The sequence below is a fragment of the Anneissia japonica genome, unplaced genomic scaffold, assembly GCF_011630105.1.
Source record: "Anneissia japonica isolate Jap-2015-1 unplaced genomic scaffold, ASM1163010v1 scaffold199_len4679917_cov187, whole genome shotgun sequence".
Lineage (NCBI taxonomy): Eukaryota > Metazoa > Echinodermata > Crinoidea > Comatulida > Comatulidae > Anneissia > Anneissia japonica.
In genome coordinates this window covers 4618752-4642000 of record NW_022686322.1, presented here as the reverse complement: position 1 = coordinate 4642000, position 23249 = coordinate 4618752, and the positions used below count along the sequence as shown (strand labels likewise).

The following is a 23249-nucleotide window of genomic DNA, read 5'->3' as shown; positions in this document are numbered from 1 at the left end:
ATCACATTTCACAGAAAACCTGACAATGTGGCCAGAGCATAACACAAAGTGATAGGAATACCCTTTAGTGGGAACCTCATTATATATGTATACTCTACTTTGAAAAGTGAGTGTTCTAGTGGTGAGGCAGGGGCAGCGCAACTTAAGAAGCTGTAACATTGGCACTGGTTTGAGAACTTTCAAGCCATGGTTTCTCAGGTGAAAATGTTGATGGACAAGGAGTCAAAAACCATGCCCAAATACACAACTGGCTGATGTGCACTCAAAATCACACAGTGCATCTCTCGAACGGGAATATCCCTCCACTGTTCAATTCTGCCCCTTTGTTTTGGAACAATGTGACTACTGAGCAAATTTCTTTGGCAGCTATGATATTCAAGCACACTCATACACATTTTAGCGCAATGATGCTGTGCGTTACGTTTTATTGCCGATTTTTATCGTTACTCCTACAGTTGGAATTTAACATGACACATATCATTCCTTCTTTCCATAAACTTATAGCTGGTATTGAATTAATTGTGCAGAATAGTAGCCTGTTTATCAGTAAAAACTAAATTGGTTTGATTTTTGTTACAATGAAATGTTGATTAAATTTGAGTCTTTACATGAGAAACTCTCCAGAAATTTTCAACAATTTTACCACAACCACAGACAGCATATCTTTAAACTCTGTCCACACAATTTTATGTGACAAATAAATTTGATATTGCCATATTTGGGTGTAGTATGACAACATCATGCCCATACATGGGCACATCACAGGAACTTGCCACATGAAACTCTAGGGTGTGGACAGACCCTTATCATTTGTTTTAAATTGTTCAAAATAATACATTAATATCAATATGTAGTTATTAATAATAAATAATTATGGATAATAATTATTCAGCAAAGTGTACCAGCACGATTGGGCAATTTATTCCAACCACCAGGAACAGGATAGCATTATGAACTAATATTTTTCCATTAGGAATTGTCAAGCACAATCAAATTGTATTCCTGAAATTGGTCTATGTTATCCATAGAAAGAGAATCCACTATAAAATTTGACTGATTATTCCAGAAGCGAAGGCTTTCGAATCCCTACCAATAGCAGGTTTGTCTTTTAAGTGTGCTCCACAGAGTACTGGGGGCTTACACATTACCTGAATCTATATCCATTCTGTCTAATGAATATTCTGAACTGGAGAGCTGAAATCACAAACAAACATTTGTACAATGAGTGACATTAACTGATGTTATTATGGAAACTGGAGGTGCTGGACCTGGTGTGGTGTTTTTGGACAAACCCTGCGAAGATGAGTTCTGTTGGTTAAACTGAATCATGACAAATGCAACAAAACAAATTCACGGACTGCTCTCATAACTTTGTGTTCAAAAAAATTAGTATGAATTAGGATATGAACAGTCAACATGAAGTAAAAAAACTGTCCCTTTGACAAAGTGGCAAATGCCAAAAATAGAAATTATATTAAAAAATTATTATATAATTTAATTTATGGATTGCAACTATAAAAAATGTGCATTTTGTTAGTCATATACTGTAAATCAATGTGGATCTGCAATCCATAATTATTGATGAGTTTACTGACAATCTCTCATATATTTATTTGTTTTACAATTGCCACTTTGCCGTAAAAGAGACGAATTGGTTCCACTAAACTGAAATAACTCTACTGAGCAGATGCAAGAAAGCAAAGCAAGAAGGGAGAGGGGACAAACTGGGGTTGTTGCTATATTTACACTGACCTTTCTTTCTCACATAAGATTCAGAATATGACCTCTGGAATGGTAAAATGTTTGATAGTCATACAAGAAATTAATTTTTTTAAAAGCCCAATTTGCTTAAAAAATATTTGTTTTAAGACCTCAACTGAGAGAGAAAGTTTGAAAGTCATAAGAAATTAATAAAAAATAACCCAAATATGCTTTAAAAATATCTACAGTATTTTATAAGATCTCAACTGAGAAAGAAAGCTGATCATTTAACTTTTTTACTGAAAGTAAATTGTAGTGAACAGATTTAAATAAATTTTTTTTTATATAAAATATTTTCTAAACATAGTACTATTATTTATTCAGTTACGTACACTTGAGGATTTCTGGAAACAAATTATTTATAAATGTGAAGCAATAAACAGAAAATTAGGAAAGTAATACAGTTTAACAATGTGGACATTAAATTTAATTATTGTTGTGCTGAAAATGGTAAACAATTTACTATTTATCAAAATGCAAAATCTAAACCTGATTAGATTGTCCCAAATTATAATAGAAGCAAAAAATTTGTTATCAAATCGGAATAAATCAAGGAAAAATATTAGTTTATACTTTCAAGCATCTTACAGGGTGAAAGGGTGTACTGAATGGATCCTCTTCAGAAAAGTGCCTGGCTCGGGACCACTGCTGCTGTGGACGACGTCGCTCAGGCTCGGTAACATACTCACGCATCCTCATGGCTGCCAAATAGCTGCGCGGTGAACCTTTAGTGCGGCAGTGTTGGAGAGATGAGAGAAATGATATGACAAACTTGTTCTACATAAGAGTTGCAAATTGTTAATTACAATCAATACGATAACAGTCGTTACAAGCTAACAAGTGACTATGGTATTATGTTTACGCTTGTGTCTCCTGCTCAGGCTGCTTATGAGCTCGCATCACTCTCTGTGATATACCTGGTTTACACTTACGACTGTTGATAGCTGGTGCTGCATGGCAACTGTGCATGGCAACAGTTGGTGTTTGTTGAAATTTCAGAAAGGAATTGTCGAGCCGAAAGCAGGCTTTTCCACTCAGTGTAATGAGGTCAGCGATGATGGTGATGACGATATCAATGACAATAATTATTAATTATAATTAATAATAACCAATTTACTGTCTTCAAAAACACATTTTTGTCAAAAAATAATTACCTTAGACATTGTCTATGATATTTATAGCTATAAAACAATGTTACATAATGGCAGGTAGTTTATCACTCAACTTAACCTACAGTACTGTACAGTATGATGAGTAATTTTTGTATTGTTTCAAAAGATAACTTCTTTAAGTTTAAGGAAAATTTAGGTTTTCTAGGGTGCTATTGTTTAATTCTGATTTAATTCAAGGTCCAGCATCCAAAGTAGACTACTGGAACCAAAAGTAGCATATACATGTTAAACCTATGATATGATATTTAGTGAGACTCAATAATTTTTTTAACATATGGGAAAAACTTTGGTATATACACTTTCGCAGGGTTTGATCTTCTGATTGAATAAGCAAAGAAAATCAGCAACGGTACTCAGTATTAAGCCTAATATAAACCCTAACAGCTATGTTTTTTTAAGAAAGTCTGAAAAAGACATTAAATTTATATAGTACTACTAGAACATTAGAACTATTACAGCATGTGTAAAAATGTGTCTAAATATTATTCAAATTTCTACAGCATTTCAATAGATTACGTTACTCTTGCTATTTGCTACTGAACACCATGATACAAAAGCCATGTTCCCTTTGGATTAGAGTTGACGGTGACAAAGGGTAATTTTACCGAGACAATCGTACTGCTGTTCGCATTTATATACATGTCAACAGTGAAACCGTGGCTAAATACTATTTGCCACGCACAGATGGCCTATGCTCAAGCATAGTGCGCTTTGTAGGTGAATTCTATTCAAACTTTTGGGTGCCATAGAATTGGAGTTTTGTGGACCAAAATGACTAGGAACATGTTTGTTTGACCCTAAATTATTTTTATATCTGAAAAGGTTTTAAAAAAAAAGTAAAGAGTAAAATTGCAAAATTTGTTTCCCACTACCATTAGCTAGATACCTGTTTTAGTTTATGTACCAGAATTCAAGTTATCATCATTAATTTACACAAGAAATCTGAGATTAAAGATTGCATAAAAAATATAAAGCATGATATACATTAATAAAAAATTAAATGTGCAGGCATAAATAAAGGCATTTGGTAGCAGTTTTGTATGGGAAACACATTGTTTTTATTGGAAGTCTCAAGTGTGATATTTACATGAATCAATATATTTAATGAATACAAGTCAATGGGCATGGGCCCAGTGGTGGCTCAAGGATTTGCCTGACAGGGCCCAATATCCCGCCGACAGCATATGGATGTTGTTTGGCAACTAAACTATGACAATTTAGGGGTTTCAATGGTGGGGGAGGTCTCCCTGACAGCATCTCGACACCCCCACTTCCTTGAGCTCACCCTCAAAATCATGTAACACTTGAGACTACCACTTTAGGTACAGTAAAGCAAAAAACAAATACATGAACAGAGTTTTAAGAATAAGTGTCTTCATATCTGAACATTCATTGTTTATCATTGTCCTTGATATTATAATTGAATAATAACTATTTTTAGCACTTCTGTATCCCTTGTGGCAATCCATTGCATAATAAATATCAGATACAATGAATATCAAGAAATACTGCTGCTTGTATAAAACAATAAGCATTATGATTCAATCGGAATAAAAAAAAAATGCTAAATTAGGTATTTGCTCTATTGTTATGAAGAAACATTAATACAGGAGAATAATAAATACCGTATTTATTCGAATAAATTCCCACTCTAGAGCCTAATTTACAATAAATGCCTCCTTTTTTCTCAAAGAAAAGCCCCCTAAATGACTGTAAACATATAAGGAAGCAACATCATTCTCAACACATTCTAATAATATTCTACTGCAGTAGAATATACATTCTTTCTACCTGGTTGGGATCAATTAAAGTCTTTATGATCACTAACTAAGACAGTTCATGTGTTGTAGTTCCAAATTTATAGAGAAATTAAGGGCCGTTTATTTGAGTATGTATCCATTTTACATTAAAAAAAACCATACAAACGTCTCCCTCGAATAAATGGCCAATCAAAAACTCTTCTCAACAATAAACGCCCAGGGGAAATTATTGGAATAAATACTGAAAATGTATACTTGACTTAAAATAATAAAATAGTAGAATGATAGCATTCATACAAGATTTTAAGAAACAGTTTACATTCTTACCGACGGACTTGCTCTGGGCAAGTGTTGCTTGCATCGCCCTGCCTGGGCTTGTAGTTGACTCTTGTGCTGGTCCACTATGCCAACGCCTTTTAGTTGACTAAAATAAAAAGAATATTATCAATTGAAAGTTAGCCAATGCAGTATTTTGTAAAGCATATCATCAGGAAATGTCACATACAAACATTTAAATATTTAAAATGTAGTACAATTCTTGATCTTAAAAACATTGCAATACAAGTTAATAATGAAAATATATAGCACAAATCAATTCTAATAAATTTCTGAATGAAATGAATATCAATCACAAGGATCACTATAGGAACTGATACATTTTTGGTAGCATACTGCTTCAATGGACCTCCTCAGGGGCGGATTTAGATGGGGCCGGCACGGCCCCGGTTCCCCCTTTTTGGTAAGTCAAAAAAAAGAAGAAAAAAAAAAAACCACGACTGTGGTACTCTATATGAGCAAGTTATGCAAAAATAAACATACATTCACAGACTCTTGATTTCAAATTACACTGAGCTCTAAGCCTACAGTAATTTTACAAGACATTGTGTAATTTAGCACAATATCTATTACTAGATCTAACAGAAAAGTATATTAAAATTATTTTTAAAATACAAATCTTAATAATAAACTTGATTTTGGAATCTTTGGAAGATGTTCTCTCAAAAAATACATCACCATGGCTGACATCCAATGAATTAAATATTCATAAACTTTGCTAATAGTAATACTCAACCAATTTCCATCATATAAACACGGTTTTAAAGAAGAATTTGACTCGAGCAGAATGTAATAACACTAAAAACCCAAGTTTGGATTTTTCCTACAAACAGCTGGTTTTGCCAGAGCCGGTCACATTTCCAAAAAGTAATTCTGCTCAGTGGCGCATTGATCACTTTCGACAGAACAACATATGTACAGTGCATATGACAAAGACAACACTAAAAGACTATCTAATTTTGTTTTCAACATTCAGATTGAGTACAAAATCTATTCTATCAAAATTCCAAATTATAGGATAATATTAATATAATTGTACAAAAAATATTTGGTATTTTTAAATCTCTATAAAATCAAAATATTCTTTTTTTGCTCCTAATTTATTGGTACGATGGCTCTTAAATACAGACTTGTAAAAGTAATAATATTAATAATAATATTTATTTGGTAAAATAATGTACAATCTTGCCAGGAGTAAGAAAGGTATATACCAAAACAGAAAAATGCTCTTATTCTTCATCAAATACCATAGATGCTAAATATTAAAACATTAAACTTGTACTACCAAAAACAAAAGTAATTTTTAAAACTAAAATGGATGTAAAAATTTTCAAAATGTAAAGTATTATTATATTTAATATACCATCTATTTTTACAGTAACCCTATATGAATGTAGGGCCTATACTTATAAGATTCATCTACAGTCATAATATTACCTTAATACATCTGAATCTTGTTTGTATCCTTATTCATTCCAATAATTCTATGGGCTGATTAAGTTATGAAAGCTATTCTATCACGTCACTGTCTGTTAATAACCTGGCCTATCTATTATACAAAGGTCACATGATACATGCTACAGCATCCTGGTTCTCAACAACATGACCTCACCTCATCTATAACCTGACCTCACCTCATCTATTGATTGGTCTGATGCATCTTCATAAAACATTTAACTTAAGATCGACATTCAAGAATTATTTGTTTAAGATTGATTGGTCAGCATTTGCTCTGAACATTTGCCTTCCAATTTCCTATGCATAATGCATACCAAAACAATTTTGTTTAGAGATAATTACCACTACACAAACTTCAAACTCCCTTGACATGAATCCAAATCAACAACAAATATTTACTTAAAATGATAATGACAATTAATAGTAACCAAAGAGAAAATTAGTTATAAGTCATGTTCGTTAATTAGTATCGTACTTCACAAAATTAAAGTGATAGGACAATGTACAGTTTACATAAATACCATGAATAGCAAAAACCTGTGTATGCTGGATGAATTATCACTATATGGGTTTTTTCATTGTTTTTTTTTTTTTTTTTTTTTTCAAAACATTGAAAAGCAATGTGCAAGCCATTTCTTTGGTCCAGCCACATTATTTTGTCACCAAACCAAGCCCCCATCTTGTTGAGCCATGATTTTAGGTTAGGACCTACAGCAACACCACAGCTGCAAACATCTCTAATTCAAACCCCTTATTCCAGAATCAGAGTAAACTTTTATGGTTAAAACTGCTTTAACTATAATAATCTACACATAGCTGGAATAAATACATAATATTTGACAGAAATTTGAATTGATAATCATGTGTGTACAACTATGTAAAAATTTATTTTATGATTCAAGATTCAATTATTTATTAAATGCTACTTGAGACATCGGGGGAAATTATCCGCAATCACAAATGTCATATTTTTAGACCAGATGAGTATATGGCTACAAAAATACTTTTAAGTTGGAGTGCCACCACCAGCATCTGAACTGATTTTTGCTATTCACGACAGCGGGAAGGTAATACAGCCTTACCTCCTATATCCCACAGTACCATTACGGAAGCAAGTGCATTTTGGAAAAAATTTAGATGAAATAGTTAAAAACATGAAATTTACTACAGCAAAAAAACACTTCAATGTTAAATGATATGATTTATTATGTATGCTGGCATGCATGCTCAGAGGTATGCATGCATGTTTCCTTGCACACAGGTATTACATCCAGGGGCATGCACTGCAATCCACCCATGTAATGCTCATGTGAAATCCACACTTTTGTGTGTATATGATTGCACATTTTCCACATACAGTATGCTCACAAATATGATGCATACATGTTTGCCCACAACATACATGCATGTGTATACCTTTGCACACTAATGCTTGCATAATCGCATGTACCGTAATACAGTACACACATTCTTGTTTCCTGTCCTATCCAATTATTGCACACATACATTATATAGACCCATTCCATGCACTTCTGCAATTTAATGAACACTTTGTACTGTAGGCTCACATAATGATTATACACCCTGACATAACGCCACAGTGCATTATTGCACACATGTAAGCTTACCATGCACACCCCTATCACATGCATGTACTGTATGCACACATGTATTATGTGGAAATAAAGTGGTAAAATCGATATCTTAATTATTGCTATACAAAATCAATGAATGATATTGCATTGCATTGAATGAAAAACAAACACAATGTACTGTATGTAAAAAGATAGCTTTTTAACTCTACCTTAATGGAAATATTACAATTTATTTCAAATTCTTTCGGTTAAATGAGAATCAGGCGCGGATCCAATAGCGGCATGTGCCCCCTCCCCCCCTTTTGCCACTAAATTTTCTATTTCAATGTATATCAATGTTAAGCGCTACCTACATCTACTCTAAAAATGTTGTGCCCCCACCCCATTTGAAAAATTCTGAATCCGCCCTGAGAATATTTCATATATTTAATTAAGTAACTTAAAAAAAAATGTATGAAATACAATTATTGTCTATTTGATAGTAAATATGCTCAGTATTTCCTTAATGAAAATATTTTGTATAAAAATCTATAATTGTTAGGAGGCACAAAGAGCCATAGCAAGTGTAGAACAAAATGCATCAACTTACAATGCTATTCATAATCATTGTGCATGCATGTATACATACATGCATACATGCATGCATGCATACACTGTACTGTCAATACAGATACACAGTAGTTCCTCGGGTATAGCCTACCAACTTCTTTTTAAGTAAAATTTTATGTACCATGTTTTCCACAGAAAAAACATCCAGGGTATAAACTGAATGTTTAGCTCAGCTGACTCTCACAAATACAAAACAAAACATTGGTTCTGACTTTGCCATGCAATATTAAAAACCTGACTATAAATTATACTACTGTATATTGTAGGACACACTGTCAGTTTGAAGAAAGATTGTCATCTTTTTTGTGAAAAGGGTAATCCCCTGTTACAAACCCACATTCCCTCTATATCAGACCAATTTTCCTTAAAGGGGATGGGATTACACCAGAGGAATTATGGTACAGTACTAAAGAGCTGAAGCACTATTGAATAGGACAGAAGAAGGGTTCAATCTACGTAATAATTTTATCCAGCAAAGCTCTTAAACAAAAAGTTTGTTATCATTTGTATGAAAAATTGTCTCCTTTGGCAGAATTTCTAGCTAAGACCTTGCTGCCAAAGGCTGTCAAACTGCTGAGCTAAGCCCAATAGACCGTAGAGATCCTATCTAGCCAAGGATTCTCGTCCGACTAGCATTGGCGGTTTAGCGGCAGTACTCTTCCACAGCCAGCTACCCTTGATTTTAAGTTATCAACCATACCCCTGTCAAACAGTAACATTAATTCATAATATAATTACACAATACAGCTGGATATAATGCTGTTGATCAAATTGAGGTTTTACTGTAGGATTATTTTCTTAAAATTTCCCGAAGAGTGTTAAATATGCGACAAACTAATGTTGGCAATTAAAATAAAATAAATTACTATTTTAAAAAAGTAATAACTATTAATATTCAAAGCAATTATTAGTAATTTGTGCATTTCCATAGTTCAATGCTGCATACAATCCAACACAACTGCAAAATGTCAAATCATTTGTATTTATATTGTTCCTTCGTAGGATATGTTATATGAAGATACAGGAAGAGATCAATATTCAGCAAATTTTGCGAATTTACCAAGTTACACGTCTCAATGCATTTGATACCATGCAGCGTATCATAGTAGACCGCATTCTATCTACCTTCATCCTACTCTGTGTTCCTGCATCTGTCTTCCTGAAAATTAGTCGGTTTCCAAGCCTGAACGGTGCTGGAGACAGTTCTGGTATCTTATCAATAGGCGCATCCGGTAAAGTCAGTGAAACGCCTCTACCAGTCATTGGCTTTCTTTCCATTGGGTTAATACCTAGCAAGTCTACATCCATGTTCTTGTTTGAATCCTAGCAATTTTTGACATCATGAAGCTATCATTGCATGTAAAGTTTTTAAAAGCCATAAACTTTTTTTTTTAAATTATCCAAAAATTGCTAACTAAAAATGATAAAAACAAAGATATTTTTTTTTTTTTATGGAAGAGCAAATTAATATTTGATTATAATTTGTTAACATCACATTTAAAATAGCTTTACTTAATACAAGGAAAGAAAAAAAAATAGATGGAGAAACTGGAAGATAATGAGTCAATTATTTGTCACAAATGTGCTGGACAAAAAACCAATACATACATAATGAAAACATTAATGTTTTATAAAAAAAAAAAAGGTATACTGAACCCTATTAAATCCTGAAGTGCCAAAAACAAACATGTTGATGAAAACAATACAGTATTTCTGAATAGTGCCAAGTGCATAAAAGACTACCTCAATTAAAATCACATTATAGACAAACCAACACAAAATAGCAACAAATTATTAAAATGAAATTCAAAAGTGCAAAATAGTGTGATATCACAAAACAATTTATTATGAAGCTACATTGCTCCACTATTAAAATTTCGTTCCTCCATGGTTAAACCAGTAACAGTAAGCTTTCTTCTAGTAATGCAATGGTTTCAATAATATTTGGGAAGCAAGTTCAGTGTCACTTTATGGACATTTGAGGTTATGAGTCCAGAGTGGACAGAGGGAGTTTTAATTTTCCAAGTTTTATCAGGGCTTTTGGTTCAACAATTGCTTAAAATGAACCAGTAAAAGAGGTACCGTAATCCCTTTCATCACAACACAGTACAATATAGTCTACATGGCCATGACAAGAAGTGAATTGGACAGTTCAACTCTGCACTCCTTCACCCTTCACATGTAGTATGGAAACATCTGAATGAAACATCCAGATGACAAGCCATTAACATTTTTACTCAAGAAAAAAGTTAGCATCATCATTGGCCCATTTAGAACCGGAAACTTGTGCTCTGAAGCTTAATAATTACCAGTGCAAAAACCAAGCTAAAATAACTTCACTTCAATCAATCACACACACACACACACTCACACTTTATTCTATAGAACCCATCTTAACATAGAAACTGAGGTATATGCAAAAAAAAGATATGCACATACTGTACAAAATACCATGACAGACACCCATTTAATAAAAGCACAATGGTGATAGTTTGTTGGGGAAAAATCTCCTTACAACACAATTCTTTGTTACCTACTAAATGCAGAAATTATCCTATCCTCAATAATTCACAGGAATATTGATTAGGAATAAGACATATTGTTGTTGAGCAGGTTATAAAAAAAGTTTTCTCCAATGATATCCCAGTGTGGTTAGAATGATGGTTACACACCATTGTATTTATGATGGGACACATTTTGAAGCGTATGTCAAAGTGCATCCACACAGCAAGCAACTTACGGACTTGTAAAGCCTGCTTGTATTGCTGGGAAACGAGAATCGCCTCCCTTTAAAATTATCACCCACCATTGCTCGTGGAGATGAAGAGCCACTGCTGCTACTACTACGGGATGTGCGGCTCGAAGACACTCGGCTACCATCCAACTCATCCGATTCAAGCAGAGGCATCGCAAACGAGCTCAGGTCCTGTTGAAATACAACATAAAAATCATTGAAAACTAATCTTGTCACCATTAACTTACTGTACATTCCCTTTATTTTCTTATCCCAGATATACTTAGTACCATTCAGCGTGTTTTGCGGCTTGTGTGTAAACAAACCTGTTTTTTGCATGATACTGCGATGAATATGGCTAGGGGTTTAACCGCAATAAGCACTAAGGGAGCCTCGCAAAATAAAGCAATGTGCGTATACCCGTCTACAACGCGTGGTTGGGGATTATAATCTCTTCGCGTTGCGGACGAGTGGTTCAAGATACTGATCAAAAATGTTGGACGATTCCATTTCGCGAATTAGGGTTCGTTTTCCGATGTTTTTGTTCTACTTGTTTGCGTCGGTTTATCTCGTGATTTTGGTGTACTGTAATTTAGAGTCTCTTTTCTATGTTTTGTCATAAGTTTCATTCATTATTATTAATTAAGTTTAATACTATATCCTGTCATTTGTTATTGAGCTATTCTGTAAAATTTAAAACTGAAATGTCGAATACCAAGACTCGAAACCCACTGAAATTTCCTACACTTTTATACTGTATTATAATCAGGCCAAACTCATGTTTTTGCCATGAATATTGATGGGATAAACGCAATTTAATGCCAGTATATTGCTTTTTCTAGAACTTTTCATAGGAACATTGCCACGCTCTGCTGCTATGGAAATACAGACTGAATCAAAGTGTACGTGTCATTGATCTTGCTGCCGGCCGAGTTATGCAGAGCTCAAACCCTTTGTACGCCGCCCAGTGTTATAACCAGGCCAAACTCATGTTGTTGCCATGAGCATGGAGGAATACATTCGTAGTGACAGGATAAATTTAATGCCAGTACTGTACCTGCTTCTTCTAGAACTAGAACAGTCCCACGGTTCTGCTGCTATGGAAATTGACTAATTAAGGGTCATTGATCTTGCTGCGGGCCGAGTTATGCATAGCCGTACCCTTTGTACGGTGCCCAGTGATAACGACTCGACTTTACCATGGAAAAGCATAGAATAAACTAAAAATATCAGTCTCTGAATTTTTGTGTGCAATTAAATCTTGTATTTATTATTTTCAATTATAGTTTATATTTGTTATATATATTTGAAAATGGATTTGGTACGATACAAATAAATTAATTAAAATAAAGACAACAAGGAAGTGACAAACAGAAATTAAAAATCAAACAAGAACAGTTCATTCAGTAGAACATAAATTAAAGTTAATTAGCGTAAACAGTTTATTACATGAACATAGGCCTATAGTCATCAAGATCTACTGTGTGTGTGTACAACAGTCGCTTGTATATGCTTCTTTGATAATCTAATCTAAACACAATACTTTTATTTAGTGGTGTTTTTTTTTTGGTTTTTTTTTTCATTTTGGAAGCTAAACAACAATAATTTAGGCCAAAAAATGGCTACCGTATCCAAAAACGGCCATTCCTCTACACCCAGGCCCAATGTCTGTTTTCAAAATGACCTACAGAGAATGAATGAAAATAAATTGGGAAAAAATAATGCCACCCTAGTTTAGCCTACTGCACTAAATTCTGATATTCATTGTAAATGTTGAGTATTTATTGGCGGTCACTGTACTTTATTATGAATAGGACTACAAAAAGTAGGCCTATTGTACACTTATTTTTGATATAGGCCTACCATAATATATTTTAAATGCAAGGTTATTCTATTACTTTGATAGAACATAGAGTATCAAAACCACAGGCCCTAAACTTCCAGCCGGCGATGCAGTACACTGCAAGGAAGACGTTCCAAGTCCGCTTGATACGCCGTGGCGTATCGACAATTAAAAACTACTTTTATACATTACCAGTGCGTTTTATAAATGAAATTAAAATCCCTGTAGTAAAATAACATAGTCATTTGGTACATTCAAGCGTTTAAAAACGATTTAATGATTATATATTTTTAATTTAATTATTTTGAAAATTTATTATAAAATTAAAAACCCATATGGAATGGTAGAGTCCATGGTTAATCAACGACGCAACAAAACATGTGCTTGGCTGTTTGAAAAGGGGTTGACATTGAACAGCAATCTAGAGAAAACGCAGAGAAAACGATATTTTACAGTATACAATTATAATACAATACCTTTTTTAAAGAGCTTGATAATCATATATAATAAATATATTCTTTTACACTAAACTTCGAGATTAATCAACATTGAAATAGTATAGAGTCTAGGTTTGTGGCACATCAAAACATGTGTTTCATCGGTAGAAAGGGGTGAGAGCAGTGCATGTAACTTCTAGCTGGAGAAAATTGTTTTTGCTTTTTTTGAAACGTTTCTCGTCACATACAATGGATATACTGTTCCACCAAAGTTCCAGATTAATCCATATATAAAATAGATAAAATATAGGCCTAGGACAACTGCTCACATTTATATCAGAGGTACTAATATGAAGTTCAATATTTTTTTTCTATTTCGCTAACACTGAAGGAAGTGTACCCTATCTACGTTCATGATCGAATGTAGGCCTACTGTAGACCGATATCTGTATGTCGTCCTAGAAAGTTTTATTTAATAATCTTAATTAATACTAAAACGATATAAGAAATGATAATTTTAAAGACTAACTGTAAAAAAAGATATAATTAGGCCTAACAAAAATTCATAAAAATTGCCTGTTTTCGATTTTTAAAAGCTGAACCAGTCCCAGTATTATATACAGCTTTCATAATATGCAAATCTAAAGAAAAATAATGATTTAATAGTATATTTACTCACGGGTGAGTTAAATGGCGTCTGAAGTAAAGAATATTTAAACAAAGGCATCTTCGTATAAATTATCAAGTTGTTGATTACATCAAAATCAAACTGACATGGGCATTTGTGGTACAATTTGTGTAGTCAAACTTCTTCCATGATTTCAGCAACCAAGATAGCAAATCAATACAAATAATAATAGATTTTCAATGTGAAGAGCTCAAACTTGATCTAGCTTTGGAGGCTAATCACTTAAGAGGCAATGAACTTCAACTAGCTTTGTTGATGTTATCATGATGTTATTATGGTCTTGAAATATATCGACCAGACCTTCGAAAAGAAAATTTAGAAAACAGCCATTCAGGAGCTTGCATAATCCAGCAAGGACATATTACATAAGAATGTCCCTGACAATCCAGGTGATGATTAATCAGTAGAAGGTATGAAGTTGCAGACTTATGGGCATCCCTGGATAAAAACAGTCATTAAACTCCCTTTGACCTAATTTAAAATATGACCTTCCTGACATGTAATGGTAATGTTGCTGAAAATTTCATGATACAGTAATGATGTAAACTTATTTATTTTATTTACTTCACATCCAACAGTCACTTACAGGATGAGAATGATGCCTTTATAAACCAAGTCTCTTTATGAGGCTTAGGGAGTGAGTTTGTTTTCCTGGTGAGAAAAAGTACTGCTGATATAGGAATTGAACCTTGGACCCTGGGATCTGTAAGCAACTCCACTCCACTGTACTTGGTGATAAATAAGCCCTGCCTCCCCAACAAACCACTTAAAAAAAAAAAGATGGCATGGACTCAAACCAAATGGTACCAAAAAAAAAAGTCATCATTAGTACCTGTCAATTAAATGTTTGCTGATTTTATATACTTTTATTAAACATTGAAAATCACCAAGTAAAGTTTTATTTACCAAGTACAGTTTTACCAAGTGACAATGAAATATTATTAGGTGTTTTATTTAAGCCTAGTAACCCTAAAATCGCTACATTGCTTCTAGAAAAAAAAACCCAAGCCCAAGAATGCTTCTGATACATTCTGGTCCAACGAGCCATGGCCAATGGGGCTTTAGCATGCCCTCTTCCCCTACTGGCATTGCCAGTGTAGCTCAATTCATTGAATCATCTGTTGTTCTTGTTGCTAAATAATTAAATGAGACCTTGGAGACAGTTTCATATCTCAATGCCATTTGTGTTTTCCACATGAATGCCAGGGGCCATTAAGTGTCCAGTAGTTAACCATGACAGTGAGACATTGTCTGTCTGTTGTAAACACTTGTTGTCATCTTGCCGAAATTTATACAGTCTTGACCACCTGAATACTAAAAGTTGCATAATTTTACAATGTAGAATTCTACACTGATTTGATGATTAATAGTAGATCACAGTCGACACAACTGCCCAAGACAGAAGAAAGTGGAGAAACATCATTTGACTGGCAACCAGCATACCGTATGACTGAGGATCATTCACTGTCGAAAGTGACACATCTGGCAGCTTATCCTCTGGGTAAGAAGTACAAAATTATTATACTTTTAATTTAACTACATTGTTTCACCACCTATACTTTGTGCAACACATCGTTTTTGACCACCGGCATACATAACAACCAAATATATAATTTCTGTCATATTTTGGTGGCATATATAAATTACCATGAGCTAGACAAACGCATGGCTAAAGAGGGACAGATTGAAAAGGGGAAGGAGGGCGGGTCTAGGTCCTCTCCCTCCCCCTCCTAAAAAGAGAGAAAAAAAAGAGAGAAAAAAAAGAGAGAAAAAAAGAAAGGAAAAATATGGGGGAACAGTAAACAAGCTGATTTTCAAGTTTTAAAAATTTCAATCAATTTTAAAAAATTAAATCTGAAGCACCTCCAACCCATCCCACTTGGTGCTTTGCACATCGCATGGCCCTATCCAGATTTTTCTCTGGACCTATCAAGGTAGGGAGTATCATTATTTTTAAATGATTGTTAATTGTGGTTTCTAAAAACCGGAAAGGATTGTATCGTTTGGACAAGAATATCTACTTTGCTTTTGCTATTAAACTTCCTAATAATACAATTACAAGCATGATTGATAATACACTTTACATGCTTTATTATAAGCACCCTTGGGAACTTTTAAAGGTCTTTTGGTTTACATAATTTCTTTTCAATGTACAATGTTTTTCCAAACATAAAATCACAATGCTCAAATAAAACAGATGTCAGGCAATTCAAAATATTATACTCTTTGACACAAATTACATTTTGTTAACAAAAATCATATTAACTACAGATTAAAATTGTCTAACTCGAATAATTCTAAGTCAATCTTATTTTACAAGCCAAATTGTTGTGCTTCCCATTAATAAACAATCTTGTTATAGTCAAATTTTATCGAAGTCAAACATATTTTTAAATTCCATTTTGGATTCGGGAAGTTCAACTGTAATAATAAAAGTATTTAAAGTGTATTATTTATCAAACATTTTCAGAGCAGTTTTTGTACCGCAAGCAATCTGTAACTGATACCTTGGTATGCTTGAAGTGTTCACTATTTAAATAATTATACAACACCTGTATATTCTATTATTGGTTGAAAACAGGTCCAAAAATATTCCATGGTTATTTGAGTACTAGTCACCGATCGTTGAATAGTACTTTTTCATCTTCAAACGACAACAAATCTCAAATGAAACGCAAGCGAAAAGTATAGACTAGCGCGCCTAGGCTGCCCATGACGGCGTTACAACCCACGCATCAACAATGAATTGGTCATTCAGTAGCCCTTGCTTTGCCAATAAAATGGCAGGTCAATTTGGTACTGGGCCATTTGTACTTTTGAGCGAATAGGTTTGGAGGAATTACTAAATGAAAGTGATGCCGAATCAACAAAATAGGCAATAACATATGCAGTAAACCGCATGGAGTATTCCGCCAGCTTCAGCGGTGAGGAATTGAGTCTATTATTAGCCGAAAATTAACTTGATCGATTCCTAGGCCTAGAGCCAAGGCCGGTTTTATGTTGGCCTTGAAAAGAAAATGGGTCCTTGTATTCGAAGAAGAGCATGCAGGTGATCCGGAGAGATACAGCTACAGTAGGTGTTGTATAAAACAAATAATGAATGTTTCTCAATCGTACAATGGGGTAGCATATTTCTTTCGGTGAAATGCTTCATTGAATAAGAACATTCAAAGAAAAATAAAGCAGATTGGAATGATGCTTTGCCACAAGTACCTGATGTGTTATTGTACTGAAAACGCATTGTTCCCAAACACTCGCAAAAAATCTCAAAAGTTATTTTGAGTGTGAACTGAACTCACAACTAGCCTTGTGTCATATAAAAATAAATAATTGTGGCAAAGACAAGCCAAACCAGTCACTTGTCGCAAATCGTGTTTCAGAGAAAATGGCCCAAACATGCTGGAATGTCAAATTTTTAAAAATCTAATTTATTGCACTAAACTAAACTTTATATATCTACACATCATTATATGCTGTTATTTTCCCCATTTTGAATGTTAAAACAACACTTTTTAAGGATTTAAAGATAGTTTCTGCATGAGAAATGCCTGAAATCATAAACTTTGAAGCCTGATTTCTCATATATTGTTCTTTAAACAGCTGTGTGGTTAAACGCTTGTAACTTCATAACGAAATGTCCGATTTGAATGATTTTTTTACTATTTTATAGCTATTATATTTTACTCTCTAACACTGTATTAATAACTCAAAATCAAATTTTGCGACGAGTGACTGGTTTGGCTTGTCTTTGCCACAATTAGATAAATAAAATCTGGTTAATGCATACCTTACAAGGTGAATCAAAATCAACATCCATTCTATCAGCTGCCATTTTTTTGGTAAAACTCTAAATCTATTGTCAAACTACTTCAAGAGTTGATTTCCTGTGTCATATAGTTGAAGTTAGTACCAGAATAGGTCTACATGTGTTCAAACTCTGAAAAAAAATCAGTCATCATATATTGAAAATGTTGTGCTATGTAATGCCTAGTTTTTATATGCTCGCTAAATGCAATCGCTAACAGTTGACAATAGCCTTCAACGACTCTCAGTAGTCCTTTTATCATGTCAACTACTATTACCATGTCTTGAAAAAAGAGAACTTCTAGACCAAGATTGCTTACGCTAGGCCCTATGCTAGGCCTAGGTTGATAGGTTGTTCTGTACACTCAATGTACGTCACAAGTTACAGGTTATTCACAAAGCATCCATTGTTTAAACCACTAGGCTCTATGCATTAAAGTTCTCTTTAAATGCCATTTTATAATATTCCTTAGCATTCTTGTTTGTCATACCAAAAAACACAAAAATTTGGTTTATATTGAGTAACTTTCTTTTAAAATTTGGCATCATCATGGAAAAAATTCAAAAGATATGATCACCAAAGAGAATCTGACTATAATAGTAAATTTGACAAACAGAGTTCAATCCTGTGAGGCTTAAGCCCCCTCGTTGGATAGGTCAAGGCCCCTCCCCCCACCCTTCGGCCATCCAGAAAAAAAATCTCATTTGGGAGGGGGACACCACCTTCTGAAACCCTCCCCTGGCTTGGGTCTACGGTCCTTGAATGGCACTGTCGGCAGTAACCCTCCCCCCCCCACCCAGGAAAATATAGCCTACAGCCGCCACTGTGTCAACCCACTTCTATTTTGCATAATATTTTTCGGAAATGTGAACATTAATATAAAAATGCATGGTGCATGTGAATTAGAAACAGGAGAGATAAATGAGTCTTACTCTTAAAAACAAAACAATATTATATAAACTTTTTACAATCCTGGACACAGACCTGGTGTAGGCAAGGAGGCGGCATTAAATATTCAAAAATTCCTTGGTATATGTTGGGTTCTACAATCAGACATTGCAATCATAACATGTGGTAATTCACAAAGCTTTCCAAGTGTCACCTGTCTTTGGAAGTGATTTACATAATATTGTGGTACAGCAGGTGTCACATTAGTGACTGCAATTAAAATCCAGTGATATTTCAGTCAAATTTATCTACCAAAATGAGCAGACAAGCCACTCATTTTGGACAACTGGAATGATTTTTGGTGTCATCCTATCACATTTACACTCCTAGGGCCAGAACTAATCCAAGAACATGAAGGAATCATGCATCTATAATGAATTTAAACAAGTAACTTTCATTTAATTATTGGATTGACATGTCAACAGTCTTCCGTCATATCTCTCTTCCAGCTACTAGTGATTTTATGGTATATCCTTTGTGGTTTTCTGTAGATTTTTTTTAAATGTGTCAATGTGTTCTTGTCTTGCTGGCAATAAAACAAAATTATAGTGAAATTGTAGCAATGTTTCTTTGCGCTGACAGCTGCATGCCAATATCAACAATTTGCAAGACTGATTAATCTACCTAGAATAAGAAACATTTAAAGCCCCCTTCCCGGCAAAATTTCAGTTTTTAAGAAAAATCTAATTTTTATATAATGTTATAAAGATTTATAAATATAATACGGAATTGCTAGTTTAACTGAATTTGGACATTCCTAAGAATGAAAAAAATGTAAAATAAGACTAAAATTTGATTTTTTGTGTTCCACACAAAAAATAAATGCGGATGAATTTTTCATTTTGATTTTGCGATTGTCGTGAGAAGAAATATCGTAGGCGCCGAAAACATTAGCCTATCCAGCGCTGCTAGGCTAGGCCTAGCCTTACCTCGATTTAGGTTCTGTTATCACACATAAAAACGGCCGACATGATATTTTCCGTTGCTAGTATTGACACTTGTGAAATATAATATTCCATAGAAATTAATTCAAATTTGTTGCTGACTGAGATTTTGACACTTAAACAAACATATCTCAGCCTTAATTGAACAACCGCATTGTGCGAGATACGAAGTACAAAAACTAATCTCATTAGAGAGGGCGCACTTTATTTACTGTATAAAAGTATACAAAAAAGCGAGAGTATTCCAGTGGATGCGATCTACAACCTCTGAATTTGCCTAGTAACGATGAATTCTTCAAGGAAATGGTAATATTTTATGAGAAATAGTCTGAATTTCTCATTTTTTTTATTCTTTTGCGTAAACTAAAATTCATGCCAATATTTTTCCATGATTTGTAATTGGAGTAATGCAAATGAATATTTTCTTTAAAAAAAGACACTTTTTAGTGAAATTTTGCCGGGAATGGGGCTTTAATATTGGAAAAAGGCTTAATAATAATACAGATATATTATTACAGAAAATAATACTTATAAAACACACTCAAACATTAGAGCCCAAAAAGGCCTTGCTGGGACAACGGTATGGACCGCATGGCCACACCTCCAATGAATAATGATCACATCTAGGCCTTGGCTAGGCCTACTCTGGCGGTAATTCACTCTAGCAACAAAGCCTGGGCCTAGCCTAGCTAGGCCTAAAAACATTTCTAACATTCAACTCAATCGAAATAATAAATTATCAATGTTTGTCCATGATGTTACGTCTTGTTTAGTTGTTGGGTAAAGTAAACATTTCATGTACTACCTGATATAACAAAAGTAAAATAATATCTAGATGAACGACCATAACATCCATATAACTACCATCACTATTTAGCATGGCCTGGCCTAATAGGCCCTATATAGTTAGGCTACCCTAACTAAATTGTATTGTAATACGAGACCCTGGATGTAGTGAAACCGCAAGCCAGGCCCTTGTAAAATTGTTCCCTCGTGCTTGCAACTTTATGAAACGATATTGCTCTTAACACATCTAAAAACAAAGTAATATTGATAGAAAATAAGTAATACTTCATACTTTCGGATATTAAGTATGCTATACGTTTGATATTGACCTGCAATAGATGATATTTAACAAATAACTAACTCGACCATCCTACACTTGCCACAAGGCCATCGATGTTTACAAATCATCATACGATGGGTTCCGACAAAGGGGGCGCTATTCAATATAAACTAAAATATCATCAGTTTTCAGTACACTGTATCAAATTCCTTCTAGGATGCTCAGTGGCGGCGCCAGCGGGGGGTGGGGGACTGGTGGGGGACAGGGGTTTAAGCCCCCTTCCCCACCAGACGGGTCAAGGTGCGGTAGGGTCCCGGGTGGAGTATTCTCGGAAATCCCTCCCTCTCCCCTCCCCCTGGCGCCACCACTGCATTAGGGACCGGGGATAAAATGAAGCACTTCTAACGATTAATTTTCTGAAAACGTAATATCAGTATGACAGTCTTAGAATTTTCATTCTTTAATAAATAAAAAAATTGGCGCCTGAAAATTTAAAATATCTAAGCTTTTTCTCTATAGAATTCCTCTATTTCCCCTGGGAAATTGACGGCTCTAACGGGGACTCTAATCACCTCCCTACGTAGGCTACCCCACCCATAACTCAGACATACGACAATGCCTATCTTGACGTTTCACATGAATTCCCAGTATGACCTATTTTGGTTCCTTTCTTCTGTAGCGCCTTTGAACACCTTGCTTTTAACATTATTAAAACAATAGAAATTATTTTTCATTTTCAGTTGCAAAATCTGGAATAAGGTAATGTAGAAATTAATAGTACGTTAATAATTTTGAGAGAGTCTGGTTTATTAATGAAAAACTAAAATGGGATAGGCCTACACATTGTAATTAATATTGTTAAAAGGGCAGAGGATTTCTCAGGAAATTTATACAATAAATGTTAACAGAATAATTCTTAAACTTTTCTACCAACCAGTCATACAGTGTGCTTATTTTTGGTATTGTCGGCAACCTTTGGTGATTTTGGTGTTAATAAGAAAAAGATAGAAAGCGTGATAAGATGGCACAAAGATCCATGAGAATAGAATAAGATAATTTTGAAAGTATTTATATTAGAAATGTTAAAAATATGCTATGCAATATTAAGACCGATCTGATCTACCTTGTAATTTGTTTATTTTCATCAGGTGTGGAATTCGACTCAGAGCATTTAGTGCCAAGCGTTATAGATTTCGATACTTTTTTGTGGTAATGCTATCCATGTAATGAAGGTAACAAATTGTTGAAGCTTGCGGTACACCACGTGGTAGTTATGAAAAGAATAGTTGAGAAAGTCTCGAAGTCGATTGAGTTGCTTTAATCGTCTTCAGGATTATTCTCATGAAGACATTGAAGCAACTCAAACGAAACGTCGAGACTTTCTCAACCAGTGGCGGCTCTAGGATATATTTTCTGGGGAGGCTAAATAAAAAAATTATTCAATCTTAGTTTATTATTTTATTTATTTATCAAAGGGCCCCGGCAAAGGGCCCAGCAACTAATCTTGCATGACCGGGGACCCGTTCTCACCTAGTAATGCTCCTCTGCCAAGCACCAGGAAAACAACATTTTTATTCTGGGGATGGATCGGCCTCGGCCGGACCACGGAGTAACGTCACAACATGCGCCCCCTCCTCTTTTAGCCCATATTCAAAATGAGTAAACTTGGCGTTCAGTGAAGATAGGCCTGCATTACTGAGGCTAAATATAGCGCTCGTGAAGATCAGAGCACTTTTTGCTTTTTTTTTTTTTTTTTTGTTGGACTAACATATTGTGGCGATGAGATACATTTAAACAGAAGAAAACTGTAAAGTGCTATAAGATATCCTGAGGTGTCCGCGGATGCAAATGGCTGGTCTTGAGCCTCCCCCCCCCCCCATCTCTGCACTTAAAGTTCGATAAAAGTTTGTTGTTCAATTTCATTTTAAACTTATAAAATAAATAAATTAAACATTATCATCTCATAATCAATTATCATCATTATCATTATCATTTTCATTATTATAAATATTTATTATTATTATTATTATTATTATTATTAGTATTATTGCTATTATTATTATTATCATTATTATTATCATTATTATTATTAT

General features: G+C 34.2%; 1 protein-coding gene across 13 annotated transcripts in view; it reads right to left on the bottom strand.

Annotated features, from left to right (window-relative positions):
- LOC117116616 (5'-AMP-activated protein kinase subunit gamma-1-like) overlaps nt 1–21303 on the bottom strand; it is a 41673-nt gene extending 20370 nt beyond the window's left edge. Inside the window, exons 1-7 of one of the 13 annotated variants that reach the window (XM_033260705.1) lie at nt 21169–21303; nt 18181–18330; nt 11498–11617; nt 9816–10014; nt 5021–5119; nt 2350–2486; nt 1149–1194 (exon numbers count right to left, since the gene is read on the bottom strand). In XM_033260705.1, coding sequence (XP_033116596.1) covers nt 1149–1194; nt 2350–2486; nt 5021–5119; nt 9816–10014; nt 11498–11617; nt 18181–18225 — 646 coding nt within the window. In that variant the 5' untranslated portion in view covers nt 18226–18330; nt 21169–21303. Of the gene's footprint in view, nt 1–1148; nt 1195–1752; nt 1787–2349; nt 2487–5020; nt 5120–9815; nt 10015–11430; nt 11618–14384; nt 14571–18180; nt 18331–20895; nt 21000–21168 lie in introns of those variants that run through there. The other 12 variants (XM_033260712.1, XM_033260718.1, XM_033260732.1 and 9 more) reach the window with 12 other exon arrangements.
- Nucleotides 21304–23249: the final 1946 nt, after the last annotated feature.